Here is an 18,743-nt window from a genome sequence, read left to right as displayed (position 1 = left end):
GTTAGAGGGCTTGTCCAGACTTAAGTTCACAGTTGTCCAAAGTGATCCTTCTCTCCTAATCCTCATTCGGCCAGTTACAGACAGGTCACATTTTGATGTGTGTCTTCAGATGCAATTTCACTTCACTTCCAGTACCTCCCAGAACCCCTAGTTCAGCTAAAACTGGCCAGCTCATTTTCAAACACTTGTTGCACAACTGTGGATCACAGAAGGTGAACAATTAAGATGTGGGTAAATGGCATAGCATGTAAAACCAAATCAATCAGCACATGATTAATTAAAAGAGACATGCTTTTATCAGACACAGAATAAAGTTATTTTTAAATCCTACGACCTCAGTTCAGACAACACGTGTAAGACTTCAGCCTTTCAGAGATGTGACACAACCACAAGCACGCTCCCCATTACAGTATGCCAAGCTATCTCAGCAGAGCAGATCATTTCCCAGATGACACACACAACCTGGGGTTTCATTGAGGAGCAGCTGAGCACGGTCACATCCTGCTGACCTGCAGAGCATCCCCACAGCTTCCTCAGCCAACTCTCCCTGCCCAACACTGCTCAAACTCCAGATGGCCAGGAATCAGCAGACATGTGACAAGACACAGTTTTTTCTGTTCCGTTGGTAAAGTTGTATGTTTAGTTACTTTCAGAACAACAGGCTGTCCACAAATTTGTCACTGTCATACTGCCATGGAGCAAAAATTCTCACTACAGAAGACATTTGTCTTGGAGTCCCACCCCCAGCCTCCCAAGACACTCAGAATCAAGGCACATGAGATTGTTTCTTTTCAAAGCTCAGGGAGTTTTTAGATGAAACATTAAAGTCTACCTTTTGATTTTGAGCCATTTTAAAGTAATCAAGACTCACAAGTCTAGAATAATCCTTACAGAAATAGAGAACTGTACAGATATGTAGAGGAACTGGTTCTCAAAACTATGTTTCATGGTCATATACAAAACAAAAACAAAAACAAAACAAAAAAAAAAAAATAAATCACAGATTGGTGTTTCAAGCCATACAGATTCAAGGCAAGAATCATGAGTTTCAAACAACTCACATGATAAAATTTGAGTTCAAATCTGTTTTGCCTTGTTCCACTCCCTATACAGCTATAAGGGAAACCAGCTCCTTTGAGTCAACATCCTCCCCTCTTCTACCAGCAACGCATTGCGTTCATGCACTACGGTCCTCTTTCTTCAGCCTTCATCTATCAGTCTTCTGCATAACCACCTTTTTCCAGATGCTACATACTAGTTTCATATTTAATGCAGGTTGTTATAAGCAGGTCCTCACACCTTCTTTGAACATACAACATTGTTGTTGCTTTTTTAAAGAATTAGACCCACTGTAGTTCTTTATAGATCCACTTAATGGTATATGTATCATCATGTTTACAAGTAAAAATCTTCAGAACAGTTAAATTTATTAAAGAAAGGATGTAAAGCATAAGCTTCAGAAATTCTCAAATTATCCCAGTTCCAGAACACTCACTAATGAGCCCCTGAAAATGCCATTTAGCATATACTGGTACTTCTAGGCCTAGATTTAAAAAAAAAAAATCAAAAAGGCAAAAAGGAATATTTGCTTTGCATAGGTGATGCTTAGGTGAACTTCTGTTATGATCTTTATACTTGAGGACAGAAAAACAGAAGGAATTTTGACTTCAGATACTTAAAGAATACTGAAATAAAACAGCTTAAGTTGTTTTAAAAGAAAAAAACCTCTTTTATAAGAAAACATAAACTTCATGCCAACATAAAACAAAGAACCCCTTCAAAATATTAACAAATTTCAGAAAAGGCTATTAAAAATAAAACCTCTTTGACTAATAGCCAGCACTTGGTCTCACAATCGTGTATAGAACTTGTGTCCTGTCGCCTAAAGCAGCCTCAATCCACTTACATAAAGGTACTTAGGGATGCAACCCCCCCCCTACACTTCCACTCTGCCATGGCTCTGCAGGTTTTGATTCCTCCCTCAGCAGTGCATGTTTGAACACAATAGCTATGAAAATTCAAGTCAGATATAAGGAAACTCATAACTGTACATAAGGTTTTTTCATACCAATAATGGAGTCTGCTATGAATAGTTATTCGCAGCTCCAAGTCCTACTACAGGAAAAAGCAGCATGAAGATGTAGTAGTTATATGATCCCTGGCCAAATTCAAAGTTCATTCCAGGAATACAACACTAAAAGCTCTTTCACAGTAGAAGATGCACATAAAAGTGAAAGCATCACCTGAATTCTTCCAGGACTACTATTTTTCATTTAGTTCTGGCAATAGCCTGTTGCATGAAGTTTATTCCTCCTCCATGCCCCAGTTTCCTTATCTGTAATATGGAAACACAGACGTCTACCTCTGTAAAGTGCCTTCAGAACTACTGATGAAAAAAAAAAAACAAAGTAGTATGCTGCCACAGACAGAAATCCATTATTTTGCGGGTGTATGGGATGTGTGTTGTCTACATTACCTTCTCTGCTACATGGCAAAGGTTAAACAATTTTAATTTTCACATCATTACTGTTAGTTTTCTTCCCAGTGCGTGAACATTAATTCTTGATAGTCTGGTCACTGTTGACTATTTCAGAACGTCCTTGACATGCTATAAGCATGAAGATAAGGAAACAGAGATATTCTTTTACCATGAGGGATGCCTCTTGAGTTACATCTAACAGCTACAATTGTCACTGCCTGTACAGGTTCCTCCTTTGTAGGCCCAAAGCACTGCATTCACTAATGTACTGTGGAGGACAAAAGCCACTTAAATTCACCCACATATAAACAAACTTTAGTAGTTTGGAAGCAGTGTTGCAGAATGGCGGTCTTATGTGGCCAATTCTATGCAAATCTTGGGCTTAAGGTAAGTCACTTACCTTCAATTTAGACAAACCATAGCTGTAAATTCTTTGTAACAAATTTACTAACGCTCTGATAAGTCATCACTGACTTTTTAAACAGCATATTAACACCTGATTCTTAAGATGGAAGAACAAAGAGCACAAAGCAAATGACTCAAAACTTAATGGCAAAAAGAAAGTTATTTTTATGAAATAAAAGTAATTTCTCACCTACCTGGCATTTCTCAGTTGTCTCTCCCATGATAACCTTGACCAGCAAAAACCCTTAAATCAGAGAACCATAGAATTGTTTTGGTTGCAAAAGCCCTTTGAGATCAAGTCCAACTGTTAACCTAAAACTGCCACACCCACTACTAAACCCTGTCCCGAAGAACCTCATCTACACGTCTTTTAATCACCTCCAGGGATGGTGACTCAACCACTTCCCTGGGCAGCCCATTCTAATACTTGACAATCCTTTTGGTAAAGAAACACAACTTGAGGCCGTTTCCTCTCATCCTATCCCTTGTTGCTTGGGAGAAAAGATCAACACCCAACTTGCTACAACCTCCTTTCAGGTAGTTGTAGAGAACAATAAGGTCTCCTCTCAGCCCCACAAACTAAAAGCCACTGATGGTGGCAATGCCAGAGGAGCTAGATAATCACCTGGCAAAAGCAGTTTTGAAAACTACGCACTCTATCCTTGTTCCCACACAGCCCTTCAATAAGGGCAATCATCAACCCATACATCTAAGTTTCTTTAATGAGGAATTAAGGCTACATAATAAAAAATGCTAGAGATAGCTTAGTTTAGCTTCTGGCATTACTACTTAGGTCTCTTAGAAACTGCATTAAAAGACTGGCCTTAGCAATATTCTGTGGCATGGGATCTGCAGCTCAAGATTTTTGTTTGCATTATGAACCCAGGTATGACAACTCTCAAATCTATACCATGTAAGAAAAGCTCCCCATACTCAATTTTCAAGGTGAAAAAAGAAACGGATACAAGTGACCTCTGCCAAGCTAGAACTTGCAAAAAAGTTCAGACGGAGAACAATCTTGAAGCCCAGATATTAACAACAGAGTTTACAATTTCCTTTCTGAACTTTCTACCTACTAAGCAAAAATAAATGCACAGAGGGATGTTGAATGGGAAAACTCTTTCCCCGAAGCAAAGATTCTTCCTTTGTAACTCTGTAAGGTGCCAGAAAATTTCTTATCACCAGGTTCCTTGTTCTGGTGGGCACAATCAGAACAGCACAAATTACAAAGAACTTGTTCATTTACAGTTAATGATAAAGTGTTTATTTATACAACAAAGACAGCAGAAAGATGGCAGCAGGATGTATTTTTCCTCTGTACTCAACACTTTGGTGTTCATGTCCACTCACCAGTTTCCAGTTTAATACTAATTTTTCCTTCAGTGCACAGCTGGTAGTACAACTTCATGTAGTGGTTCTAATGAGCAATCATAGGCAGAACTGAGGAACAGAGCCAGTGGTATTGCTCTCAATCTTTTATTCTTAAATATTCCTATGTTTGGATGGGTCAGAACAAAAGCATCCCCACAAATAAAAAAAAAAAAAAAAAAAAGAAGATAATTAGTTCTCCAGTATTGCTCTGTTCCAGTTCATAACTTGTGAACACTGTTCCGCAGTAATTACAAATATGCTATCTGAAAAGTTAAAAATATGTCCCAGCCTGAATTTACAGATAATACTACAATTATTTTACTCTACTTGCAACTGTACTGAAGTAGCACTATATTTTGTAAGAAACAAGCTAACAATAAAGACAATCAATATTTATTAGATAAATAAAAGAGCTTAGAATCCACAAAGTCACACCAATACAATTGTGACATGAACATAGTTGTTTAAGATTTTTTAAAAACTCTTAAGACAGAAAATTGTTGTTACAAAGAATATTTAGAAGAAATGTTAGGTATGAAACTGTACTTTACTCTTTATGGTGAGTGTTGTCTGAATTAATGTAATAGTGCAAGCTGAGCCAAAATAACATCTTTAATGAAAAAGATTTTAACACAGCTTTGCTTTTGATCCCAGTGAAAATGAAATACTGAAAACAATCAATCTGTATTGCACTGGCAGTGCAATCAGCCAGTATCATTACTCTAATCAAGCATCAGATTTGACTGCTATTCTGCAAGTCTCTGTGCCTGCTCTGGAGCTGCCAGTGAGGCTAAAACGCCCAATGTCACTGGTTCCTGCTGCCTGGGAGAGCTGGCAACAGCCCTACTACCAGGTCAAGTGTTTGCCACTTTTCTGAAAACCTCCACTTGTGCAATGATAAGTTGCAATGCTTTTATGACACTATAAAGACAGCAGGTATATTATGACACCACACTAACAGAATAAAAAACTTAATTAATACTTGTTGTAACCATTAAATTATTTTTAAAAGGTTATTAGTGACATGCTGATTACTCTTTTCAGATGCGTAACACCTTTGGAAATCAGACATTCCCCCATAAGGGTACAGATATAACTTAAATCCCAATGACTGAAAGAAAGTCCTCCTTGTCAAAGCAGAAACTGAGTTTCCAGTTTTTCTGTGGATATGCCTTTCCTTTGTGATCAACTAACTACACCAATAGCTCTGAGCACCTGAACGGCCTCAATCTGTTAGCATAAAAACAGGAACCTCTTTATGTTCAGTATACAGAAGATACTATCAGTCCCAGGAGTATACAGTTTAGAGAAAACAAGCTGATCACTCAATCAAGACAGCATTTAAGAAAAATTACACCCTATTAAAAAAATAGAAATATAGAGTATAGAAACAGGATCTCTCTTCCAGTCTCCTGGAAGAAATAGGGAGTGGAACCTACATAACAGCAATGCATAACGGTTGCTACAGGTTCCATATAGCAAATTTTAGGAACATCCAATTAAAGTCTGTATAACTGGCTTCTCAGGATCTAGGAACTATATTGTTTGCCAGAAACTTCAATACTGTGGTACAAACAGCAATGTTCTCCCTATGGGGGTATGTCAGTAACACAGCCACACCTTGACGAGACCTGGGAAGAAAAAGGAAAGCCCAATTTCCCAGTAGTCCAGAATTCACTCCCAGGCACATGGACTTATTTACAAAAGATGAAGCAGATACACAGACAAATTGCAAGACTAGCTTTAGCGATGAAAGCACCCCATAGGACATTTGTCACTCAAAAGTGCATCCTTCAGAAGACAGCCTCTGCCATCCATCATGTGATGTACAATATGCTACAGGATTTGAGAGTTTTATATTAGCTGATATGGAACTAAGATCTCTAAATCTGCCAACCCCCATGCAAAAGCTGCAGTTCTCTGACAAACACTACAGTCCTCTGAAGAATCCCAGAGTCAAAGAAATGACGTCACCTCACTTCAGGACCAGGTTACTCCAACAAACCAGGGCACCACGCTGCACTTCAACAAGTGCCAAAAGCACCTGACATGAAAAAACAGCCTTAATGATGCATGGCAGACATCCTTATTTATGGCTGGCTTGTTTATTCAGAATAAGCCAACTACAGAACACCCTTTGCTAATTCAGACTTACATCATAGTGATATTGTCTGTATGTGGTGACCTTGGAGAAGAAGTCATTTCCAGTGACACAGATATGGGTACTGCGTCATTTCACTGCTAGAGCAATTATCGCAGCCAGAATAGACATGCAAGCCACCATCCTGAAATTAAGACTAAAAGCACTCAGCTTCTAAATCCATGATGGATTGTTATCTCCTTTCTGCTCTGAAGCAATGACTACCTGCTGTGGAAGAACTGCTTCTACAGTGCCAAGCATCACCAGGGGTGCAGTTCCTCCCAGTGCTGACTTCCAAAACCAGACACTGGAAAAAATATGGCTTGAGTAGGAAGAAGAGATCACACTAGAGAAAAAAAAATAATTAAAAAGTTCAGGTAATTGTCTACAGAACTGAGGCATCTAAACAGTATCTAACAGAACTAATGGATGTAGAAGACAGAACTGAAAAGGTTCCAGAGCTCACACCTTTACATCCTGGACAGAATGAAGTTATTGAGATGCCAGAACAGACAGAGTATGTGATGATTAAACTATCATTAATTACACTCCAACACCCCCTTGAACTGTCTCTAGAGCTTAAGTGGGAAACAAATTGTTGTGCCTGAACTGACATAAACCTGCTAAAATGCTCCAAAACGCAGCTGCAGGGAAGATTCCAGGAGACCTCAGCACATCCCTGGAGTCTCTGAAGATGAGCAGTTCTCTTAAATTACTTACAAACTACACATCAGAAAAGAAAGCTCTACACAGGAATTCATTTTCTTGGTAGGCCAGTGCTCTGTAATCAAGAAGTACAGTAAGCAAAATGCAGCAGCCTCTAAGGTCACCCCTGCTGTACCTAATGCAATCTGTAGAAGCACAGCTACAAGTTAGCCTGATCTCCTTAGCAGATTTTTTTTTCTCCTGAAATTGGAGAAGAGGACCAGGAGCCCTACAAGCTTGTGTTCACAGCATGTCAGATGCAATTGTTCATTTGTCTACTGCAGTAGGTTGCTACAAGCACAGGCACATTTTTGTCTGCTGGAAACTTCCAGTCACCTGCATTTTCTCAGGTTTCCAAAAGCAATTTCTGACAGCAAAGAGACAAGACTGAACTTCATTGCTGGCATGAAAACCAGGTTTGACTCTGGCTTGATGTCAGAGAGGACGGTTATGAGAAGAGCAGCAGAACTGACTCTTATTCTGTGATGTACATGCTACTAAAACACTAGAACAGATGGTTGACTTTGTCTCTCTATCCCCAGCACTGTATTTGCTTTTGTCTCCTGGTACCTTTGACTGGTTATGCAAATATTAGTAACTAGGACCAGGGGCACTTTCTGGATCTGATGGCAACAGCAGAAAGCACATCTGCACAGAGGAACTCACTCTCCTCCCAACACAACACCAATTGGGCAAGGATAGCCCTACCCATACCATCTATGTGTTTACACCATTCTGTTTCCAAACCCATGCTCATTAATTTGGGCGAGCACTAGCTAGCATTACCCAAACCTGTGCCAGGGAGTGTGCCAACAAATTAAACACCATGGACAGTCACAGACAGTGCCTGAGTTCGTGCTACTGCCCTACTTAAGTTTGTCAGCATCAATACATTATCACAACTGGCTGACCAGAGGTGAGAGAAAGGACAAGACACATCCTTCTGCCACTAAGCTTCAATGTACCTTGGGTGGCAATCTCATATTTTGAGCCTGTCAGTTCTGATTATCGGGAACAGAAAAGTATGGTCCAGACAGGTATGGCTAGCATGAGGGATGGACCCCTGGGTTACACAGTATGAAGCTGGGAGAGCAGCAGGAACACTTGTTCAATAAGCAGCCCTCATCTAAACAGCACAGAGGGCACTGGAATAGATGGGATTTCTTGCTTACAGGCAGAAAAAGCCAGAGGTGTTCAAAGAGACTGTTAAGGAAAAGTCTCAATGAAGAACAGAAACCCTAAAAGAGAGCCCTTCTAAATGACATAAAAAGATGAGTTAAAACCATTACATGGAATAAGTAGAATCTACACCTCCTAGAGAAATCCATCTCCATTCATGCTATGAAACAATAACATAATGCAACTGGGTGTGTTGCATCTTGTACATGCTTGAACTAAGGCAAGGAAAGGCATACCCTGTACAGAGATACAGATATAGCAACCATCTCTCAAGGATATAAATATTGGCACCTGAATAGCATATGGGCAAATCTCTCAAAGACAAAACTAAAACAAATTATTTTCTTAAATAGATAAGCACTTTGTTGAATCACTACTGAGTTCAAGAGATCAAGTGCAACCAGCATCTTCTGTTGCAATGACACTTTAAAACCTTATCGAGTTTTCAGTTTAAAGTTCCAGCTACACAAACAGAGAACAGTGCTAAAAGCGCAGTATAACACCTAAAGAGGCCCACATTGTTTAAGAAAGGTCAAAATTACAACACCTACTGTATGGCTAAAAAAGACTGGTTGATATAAAATTACAGAAAACTAAGCCCCAAACCTATTTTTTTTAAATGGTTAATTGCCAGGTTACTAAAAATATAAACACAAAGAATTCCATGTGCCCAGTTATAAAATCTATTTCATATCTGAGAGATTCTTAACTCCAGAATAAAGGCAAATAAAGAAAAAACATCTCTGCATTTTATTTATCAGAAACTACTGCTTCCTTCTTTGCAAACACGAGGGGAAGCTTTTCCCTGTGCTATTGTACAGAACACATACCACTAACAGGATGTTCATAGTTTTCTTCCTCTTTTCAGTTAACCACAAAAATTAAGCACAGTTTTACAGAGAGAAGCCTATTTGGATGCCTTTGTGTATATTCCATGTCATAAGCCAAGTGATGTTTCTATTTGCTTTGGCTAACTGAGGGGGAGTAAAAGAAAAAAAGTCTACTTACAAAGAATGACCACATCTTAGCTGTGCTCAGAGAGAGCTGTCACATGGTTAGAGGAGCAGGAAATAACTTACAGTTCACTCAAGGCAGGACTAAGCAATTCTGTGGTTTCAAATCTAAGTCTGTAGAGTTGCTGAAGCTGTATCTTCCAGTATACAGTTTCTTAATATAGCAGCTTACGAACTGGAGAGTCTGGTCCTCCCTGGAGAAGCAGCAGTAGAGGGTGGAGCAGTGCAAGAAGCCTGAGGAATATCATACTCCAGTTTTTACTTCCCCCTCTCCTATCTACCATTCTCTTTTCAGTAGCAACATTAACAATGACTTTGGGCCAGTAAACATGAAATAGGAGAGAAATCTCTAATGGTCATATCTGAGGCTGAAGTGTACTCTGTGTACGCACCAGCAAACAGCTGGATGGCATAGAGACCATCTCTTCATTTTCTTCCTTGTGCAATGCTCTGTTGAGTTAGAAGAACACAAGCCATGTCTATACCAGCCCTGGGTATGGGCAGAACTGCATGTCTGACAAGAGACCAAGTTCATCACTGAGAATAAAGCACTTGTGGAGCTGAGAAGTAGCGGGAAAAGGGAGTGAGGGGAAGAATGGTGAAGAGGAGAGACAATTCTACCTGGAGACCTTTGTGTAGATTACAGTTGCAGGGGCTGGAGGGAGAAAGGAAGATCCTGGAAACACTTGAGGTACAAAGGGGAAAGAGGAAGTAAGATGAGGAAACCCTTTTGCTGGGACAGAAGAGAACTTGTTAAAGTGTGATAAGAGAGTGTAAGGAGACACAAGAGTCAAGGTACAGAGGTCACTGTGTAGGACTTTAAAGGACTTTAAAGCAAATCAGCAGGATATGGCTTACAAGAGAAATAGTGGTTAAATTGATTTCTAAAATATCATTACCAACTTCAGAGTAGTCCGCTATATAAAAATCTAACAGATGTATTTTCTACCTAGAAAATAAGATTCTTTTTAGGTCAATAAATGACTGCTTCTGTTATAAAATATACAAAGAAAGATATAAAACATCTCTTAAATTTTATACCCAAAGATATTAATACAATAAATTAATATTATTTTTTATGCACATATTGCATACAGGTGAATAAATCTCTTGGCCATCACCTTGAGGGAGGAGAAAGTGTTTATAATTTAGTGCCAAATTCCCATACTCAGATTCTTCTTGTTCTTCAGTCTACACAGCAAGTCAAGTAATAGGCCTTGTTACTTAATACTCAGAGAATGTTACTTAGGAATCCATATTTTTACTTAATCTTTCTTGTAAATAATTCTACCAAGCATTGGCTAACTTTCAGGAAAACCATCATCAATAACACTTGAAGTAAATGCATTTTCAAAGTGTTTGCAATCTTAGAGACAAGGGTTATCTTTCCATAGTTTAAAATGCAAATAATGAAATACAGATTTCTTAACTTTTCAAAGAGGAGAAAAGACACATTTTCTCTTATTAAGTTGGCATTTCTCAGATTGCAGGCATAGAACCCCTGCATACAAAATACACTTGGTGAGCAGAGACAGGTTCCTGTATAACTATACCACCCTGATACTGCTTAGTGTTTAATTAACAAGGGGAGATAAAGGCAACATAACACATTCGCTTTGAAGGGAAATGAATGCAGGGGAGTTCTGATTTACACAAAGTTCTGAAGGGGAAAATGGTATGTGAAACTATCTTACAGAAATGGAAACACGACCTTGATCAGCAAGCTCTAATGTGATCTTTCTGCTTTAAGGTAGACACACAGGAGAACTGGAAAATGCATTAACACTACTTCTGAGAAAACTTAAAATAAGAAAAACGGCTTTAGAGTGAGGATTTTAATGACAGTCAAATAAACAGTACAGGAGAAACAGTTTCAACAAGGTGGGATGCATATACGAAAGCAAGTGCCCAAGGTGAGCTGCAATCTGCAAATCTGCCAGTGTGCCATGGAGCTCTGCAGCAACAGTTTCCTTGCCAGCAATGATCTTCTCCACAGAACATTAAGTCTACAGGAACTGAGTAATTAATTTAATGAACTTCTTCAGAATCATACATTCTTAACACAGGCATTCTAATCTGAGCTGCCTGAAGTGTCATTCACTGCATAAACACAATAAGGTGTTAGGAAAATTGTCTACCTTTAACTCATGACTAGCTGAAAACACACTACTGAATTGGAAGAATTAAGCAGCTTTCCAAAAAAGTGTCCCTATGATTCCTTGCATTACATTTTTTTTTTTCCATTTGGCCCTTCTAGTACACTGCTCCTGGCCTGTGAAGGCCACAGCACACTTCAGGATCTTCGAATTTAACTGGAACTGTCCCAAAGGCAAGTGCACACCTACTGCGCCCATTTTATTGGTTATCCAGGCATAAACAACATGTCTGGAAGCCACAGAAATTAGTGTAGCAGTGTAGTCAAGCAAATATGTTGAGAAATAAAACTATCTTGTACAGCATCTGACTGAGTCATGCCCTGGCATAGTGGGCTGTTTAAAATCACCCATGAAGATATAGTTCTTGTTCCACTAAATCAATTTTGCATGATTTACTGTTACAAGGAAAACAAACTGGACAATAAAAAAAAATCCCTCTGTGCCCAAGTAACACATAATGCCAACTCTTCTTGAGGAAATTGTACCCTAACCTACCAATAAGCAACTCTTTCTAGTGCCCATGACAGATTTCATATGTCTCCTGCAATATATTCCATTTTATTTCTGTACTTCAAAGATTCCTCAAGAGACAAGCTTATGAAGTATGCTCACCGGAAGAAAGGACACCATAAATCTCACCACACTGCTTAAGTGAACAGCAAACTTCCTTTGACAGAGTGCTTTAAAGCTCACCATCTACAGTGCAGAGCTGTCTATAAAAGGTCAATGAAAGAATCAAGCTTTCCATCATGTTGGTTACGGAACTACTGCAAAGTTCTTACATGACACTCACTCATCATATGCAAACCACTTCAACACTTTGCTCCATTCCAGCACTGAGCTAGGAGCTGCCAGAGGCAACTGCTGCCACTACTTACCATGATAGTAGTAAACAAGTTCTTAGTTCCAGCACTACTAGAGACAGTAATGGTGGAGCAAAAAGGGTCACAAGCCCTACAGAAAAGACAGGGAAGTTTTTTCAGGCAGAAATACCAGAACCCCACTGACAGAAGAGATTCAAAATCTACAGTTAGAACATTCTCCACTATCACCTTTTTACCCTGAAATTGCATGGTATAAGATGGATCTTGTATGCTCTACTCGCTACAAATCTGGCTTATACTAAACCCTTTGAGAACCCCACAAAAATAATCATAGAGGAAACTTTCTAGTGATAACATTCAAATAGATATTTTTGACAAGATATTGCAGAGAAACCACATCAATTATCCATTAAAGGAGAAACAAAGTAGAGTCTTTCCATTTACATAATTGCACAAAATAGTAAACTCAATCTTTATCTCCTAACAAGAAACTACATCTTCCATTAGTGTTCTCCTAAACAACTGATATGCAGACATCTTGGTGCAAATCTTGTAGTCAAAACATGACTGTTTGTCTGAATTCTATGTTAAAACTTCGCGGTCTTCCGAATTCCCTCACCTGACTCTGCTGTGAAGAGCTGGTAGGTTATGACACAACAGCTTGTGACTATAAATTGTTTTCATCCTGTTGTTTCTGTAAACTATATGATTCCAGAGCATGTTATCAGGTGCACTAGTGGTATACTTCACCAGCAGATTAACTACAGAGATGCTAAGAGACTTAAGACACCTGACTACCTCCAAGCCAGAGGGAAGATCTACAAAGCAGCTCAGAAGAGAATACATGAGTGCTGAAGCCTTAACAGATTGACATATTATTCCAGTCCTATATTATTAAATCACCTTTGGTTTAACAACACATAACACTTCATAACAGAGGTGAACAGTGACTGAAATTTGCAGCAGGACTCACCTTGCCTGTAAAGATACAAATTTCTGTGTCTAGCTCATGAGCTACAAGCATAGTCAGAAGAGATTTAACCACTACAGTCACTGAAGCAAAGACAGAAATTCAGCTGATAATTTTAAGTTTCTAACTTAGGCTGAACAGGAGATTTAGATAGCAGCCCATAATGTCGAATGACAATGATGGGATTTTAATATCTAAATTTATTGTTTCTTACTCCTGAACTGAATCCCACACTTTGTGAATTGATGCTTTGCCTCAAATATATAGAGCTATGAGATGCAATGCCTTGTGGCATGTTTACATGTGGTCTCAAAACATCTCATCCATGAGTAAATAATCTGTTTACTGCACAGTTCACCACCTTAGTTTAACAGCAAATTGTGAGGAAGATAAGCATGAGAAACACTTTACGGTAAGTAACTATAATCTAGATACACAGAGGCAGTTTGAGGATGATGGCAAAACTACCTGCTCTGAAGAGTTTGACCTGACCCATCCCTGTGAAAATCAGTTTTCTAGGCACAGATTTGGTTCAGAGAACTCTCAAAAGCCAGTATAATTCCCTCTAAAAGGGCAGATCATTGCTGACAAGTTGTTTAGGGAAGTGACTGCAGTGGATATTAGTGAGGCATCTGAAGATGTTACATGTCTCTTGATAGAACAGGACAGACCTCAAAAGAAAGCCAGGTGTAACTCTCAATATTCTTCCGTTTCACAAGACCCTATCATATACACTTTGTCTTCTCCCTCTGCATCTCATTTAAAACCACATGCAAAGATAACCAGCACTGAACTGGTGACTCAGTTTTTCCTATCTGTTCAAGAGAGGACTCTTCTCAAACTATAATCTCAACCTTTTTTGGATGTATGGCCTGCATCGCAAACTCAAACGGAAGTCTCAACACTTCTCAGCCACGTGAAGTTGCCCATTACTGAGACCTGCAGTCCACCTTCAAGTCTTACTTCATGCTGTTTTCATGCATACAAGTAATCTTGCAAATCCTTTCTTGATAAAACCTTTTAATTCTTATCAATTAAGAGCTATATCTGCCATTCTGGATTTTATTTTTGTTTTATGTCAACCATTACTGTAATTTGTCCTTTGGCTCTGACATACATTATTCCGGTCACATGCACTTTAAAAGCAGCCAAAACAGTTTTCTTAGTTTACTGCTGTGTCACTTCTCTTTTTGCTTTTTTTTTTTTTTCCAGTTCCTGTTTACCATATCAACCATAGCACGATCTTACAAATAATAACCTAATCCTAGCCTTACTCATTAGACATTATCCAAGTGCTGAGTCCCACTTGTAAGCAGTATACAATATCCATGCTCCATCACCTACTTCTACTGTTATCAAGTACACATTTCTCATATTTCCTTTCATAAGGCCTCTCCCAGATAGAAAATTATTTCTACAGAATAAACTAGTTTTTCAGTGACATTACTGACCAATATTAGTCATGAAAATTATAAAAATACCTTCCTTATCAAAAGTCATTAATGGGACACCTATATTTGCTTTTCCTTACAAATCTCATTCATTACAAGAAAATTAAAGTGACTGATTTATAACTAAGTAGACTTAAGCAAAAACTTTCAAGTTTGGCATCACCATGAAAATACTTCACTAACATGCAGAAAAGTAATCTCATAGTTCGCCTTAGCAGAAGTTGACATAGACTTTTATTTCTTCATTACATTAAAAATATTTACTGAAAAACTTTTACAGATAGTAAATTTTACACCTGACCTAGATAACAAATGTCATGTACCTGAATGAAAATTAGTTGCATGCCTAAACAAGAATTAAAGTCCTAAAGGGCTACCTTATGCTGGACAACTGCTGCAAGTAGTTCTACATTTGGATTCATATTTCAATTAAATTAACATAGCTGCAGCTTTGACTATTAGCCAGTGGCTTGGTCTTGAAAATCTGATCTGTTATGGGCAAAGGTATTTTAATTGCTTATAGATTTAGATAAGCATTTTACAGCTCAGCAAGCAGGGAGAAAAAAAAAAAAAAATCAGTGTGTACATTTGCCTACTAATTGACAAGATTCCCAGAGTATCAGTAGTAGTCCAGAAAGTGGTATCAGCCTCAGCAACACACACAGCGATGGCTCTTCACCACTTCCCCCACTCCCGGATAATTTTTGTGCTTATCAGTCATCATTACTTAAGATGCCATTGAAATTATGTCAGCATTGGAGTTCATAGGTTGCGAGTGCTCAATCAAAATTAAGCTACTTGATAAATTCCTTTGCTTTTCCATAGAGCAAAAATCAAGCAGTTAAATCCTCAATGTTATTTCAAAGTAGCTGCCTTGTTATCAGTCAAAAACAGAGTCAAAGGAAAGACGGTTGAAATAAATCAGGTCCAGAGAGCCACAGGCTTTCTTGCCCAAGTCCCTCAGGGCTGATACCAGCACTATGCTCTCCATAAGAACACTATAAATTATTACTACAAATAGAGGTTCTAGGATAATAGTTTAATGTCTCAACTGTTCCTCTGCCATTTATTTCACTAGTGACATAAATGTAAGGTCAAGTCAAACATAACCTAAAATTGTGCCAATATGGCAAGTGTATGTCACATCCAATAGCATCCATGCACCACACAGACAGAAACATCACCTAGAGCAGCCGTGTAGCACAGTCAGTCCAGCTGATGGGAAAGCAAGCTTGTGCCATCCTTTAAAACTCACAAGATTTTCCTTTCTTAAAAAGTAGCATTTACAGTCTGAAGTTTCACTAATGAATAATTCAAACACAGTTATTAAGAGATCAAATATCATGTACATTACAGTAAAAAGGAATTTATCAGCAAAGCATGCCAACACTGAGTCAGGCTAGAAGGTCAAGAGTACCATCAGGCTCTGACAGACATTATGGATTCCAGTTAGACAGTCAAAGCTGTTACCATCTCAAGGTGTCCATTCCACTTCTCTGATAGACACTGCCCTCCAAGAGACAGAGATGTTCAATCTGTTCATTAATTAGTTTCTGAACTGTCACCTTTTTTGGTTACAATAAACCAAACAAGCCTGGTTAAATATCTCTAGAGCTTCAAGGCTTAACTCCTCAAGATTGAGAAGAGACCCTGAATTACAGCAAGAAGAGCCTAGGCTTAACCTAGAGAGCCTATAGGGCTGGGGGAAAAGGGGAAGAGAACAGGCAACGATTAGAAGAACCTCAACTGAAAAGTCATCCAAGATTCCACGTAAACTGCAAGAACAGGTAGTTTCAAGAAAGATATAAAGTCATGTCTATGAAACGATCAACCCATCACAAATTGCATGACTACCAGATACTGTGAAGATATTTACCTCCGAAATGTGCTTTCAACATGTTATTTATGCAGAAAAGTTGAGAACTTGAGTAGGTGAGTGTTATAGCTGAGCACAACAAAAACAAAAAGTACGTTCACTTGACAAGAAAATATGAGTTGTAGAAAAACAGAGTGGAAATCAACTTACACAAATTCATGCACTGTTTTTGAATTTAGAGAAAAGTTTGGGGTTTTTTGGCAAATGAGCTAAACATATGAAAAGTGTGCCTGAAAGTAGTTCAATAAATTGAAGGTGAGTTATTTTATCAATGCATAGGTTTTCAAAAAGCAGTCTCTACATACTTTATGGTCACACCTTCTGACCCATTTAACTTAGTTACTGTGACAGCATCTTATTTAACCCACCCCAGTGTAAATATCAACTACTTCCTGTTCAGCTACCGCATCTTATGCTTTCCTTACAACAGCCAGTTTGATCAACAATACCATTTCAAAGTCCAAAGAGTTATGTGGATCCATTATGACTGCACGGATATCCTGTTTTAAATCATAATTTTAAGTTCATTAAATACCAGTCATAACATTACAGCAAGATGCACAGTGCCCGAATATGCTAGGTGCTGGACACAAAGCATCAGAAGGCAGCCAGGTAACATAATTGTCAATGGTTACCAAATGGTGTGTGGTTTTGTTTGTTTGTTTTTTTGGTTTTTTTTAAAAGAAGCAGCTTTATTTTCTTAATTTTTTCCAAAATACAATTTTTCTAAAAGCTGTTTATTTTCTAAAGAAAGTGTTTAACTTGTGAGGCCTTCAAGTAGTTATTTAATACAGATAAATGCAGTTTTAATATAGTTCTATATTAACACGGAAGAAAGTATTCTAAAAACTAAGAACTTACTGATATACTTGGCAAGACATTTACTACACGGCTTTTTATTTTAACTATTATGTTGCCATATATATAAAAAACAGGAAAAAATGTATTTGGGTCACGTTTAGGTACACGAACCTGTTGTTTAGGTTAGGAAAAGCACAGACTACATGCAAGGCAGGCCTAGCACTGATACGAGCCTTCCTATAACTTCGCCAACATTGCTTTGTTACACCGCAGGTGCACCTGGGGCTCGTCCCAGCCTCGCCGAGCAGCTGAACTTTTGCCGAGCCCCGCGGCTGCTCCCTCGCTGGTCAGTTCCCCTGTAGAACACGGGCGGGCTGAGCCCCACCGGCTGCCCACCGGGAGCTCGATACCGATGCACAAGGCAGCGCAGAAGGACAGAGCCCGTCCCAGCGGTCTCGGAGCCGCCCCGGTGCGCACCGCTCCACCTGGAGCCCGCACGGCGCAGGGGGCGAGGCCGGGCCCGGCGCTCGGGGCAGGCAACCGGGCCAGGTTGGGCGAGGGGACCCCGGCAGCCGCGGCCGCCACCATTCATTGCCCGCCGCACCCCCCGCTCCGCTCCCACCGCCCGGGGTGCTACTGGCGACGCGGGCAGGGAGCGAGGCCTGCGGAGGCCGCCCCCCTCCCGGGCGCCGGGACGGGGCAGCGGAGCGAGCCGGGCTGGCTCAAACTTCGGCAGCCCGCAACTTGGTGGCGCCCTGGCCGGCCTGTCCTCACACGCCCCCTGCCTCCCCCGGCCCTCCGCGCCCGGCGTGGGGACGGGCTCTGGCTCCCAGGCCCCGGAGCGCCGCGGGCCGTCCCCTCCGCTTCGCTCCCCGCCGCCGCGGGCCGGGACTCACCACGCATTTCTTGCCAAGGAAGCTGAAGAGGCTCTCGTTCTCCTGCGGGGTGAGCAGCAGGGACCCCACATTGCTGACCCGCCGCGGCTGCGGGGGCTGCTGCTGAGGGTTGCTGCTCATGGCCGGGGCCGGCCCGGCGCTGCCCTCACCGCCCTGCGACCGTTGGCGCCCGCGGCCCCCTCCTCCTCCGCTGCCGCCGCGGCCTCACAGCAGCCGCATCGCGGAGCCTCCCTCTCGGGGCCGGGGAAGGAGGGAGGTGGGGCGGGGCGGCGGGGCCTCGGACAGCTGCTGGCCGCCCGCGAAGGGGGCACGGGGAGGAGGTGCAGCCGCGCCGGTACCGCTCCGCGCCGGCAGCCGATCGCACCCGCCGCTCCGAGCGGCGCTAAACTTCCAACTCCGGCCCGGCTCCGGCGGCCGCACGATCCAACATGGCAGCGGGGGCGGGCGAGACCACAGCGCGCGGCAGCCAGAGGGGAG

General features: G+C 40.6%; 1 protein-coding gene across 1 annotated transcript in view; it reads right to left on the bottom strand.

The window, feature by feature from the left end:
• WASL (WASP like actin nucleation promoting factor) overlaps positions 1-18,457 on the bottom strand; it is a 49,042-nt gene extending 30,585 nt beyond the window's left edge. Inside the window, exon 1 of the mRNA XM_080354626.1 lies at positions 18,267-18,457. Coding sequence (XP_080210752.1) covers positions 18,267-18,386 — 120 coding nt within the window. The 5' untranslated portion in view covers positions 18,387-18,457. The remainder of the gene's footprint in view (positions 1-18,266) is intronic.
• Between the last annotated feature and the right edge of the window lie 286 nt (positions 18,458-18,743).

The sequence above is a fragment of the Nesoenas mayeri genome, assembly GCF_963082525.1.
Source record: "Nesoenas mayeri genome assembly, chromosome: 1".
Classification (NCBI taxonomy): domain Eukaryota; kingdom Metazoa; phylum Chordata; class Aves; order Columbiformes; family Columbidae; genus Nesoenas; species Nesoenas mayeri.
The sequence above is the reverse complement of the archived record's forward strand: the minus strand, read 5'-3'. Positions and strand labels throughout refer to the sequence as shown.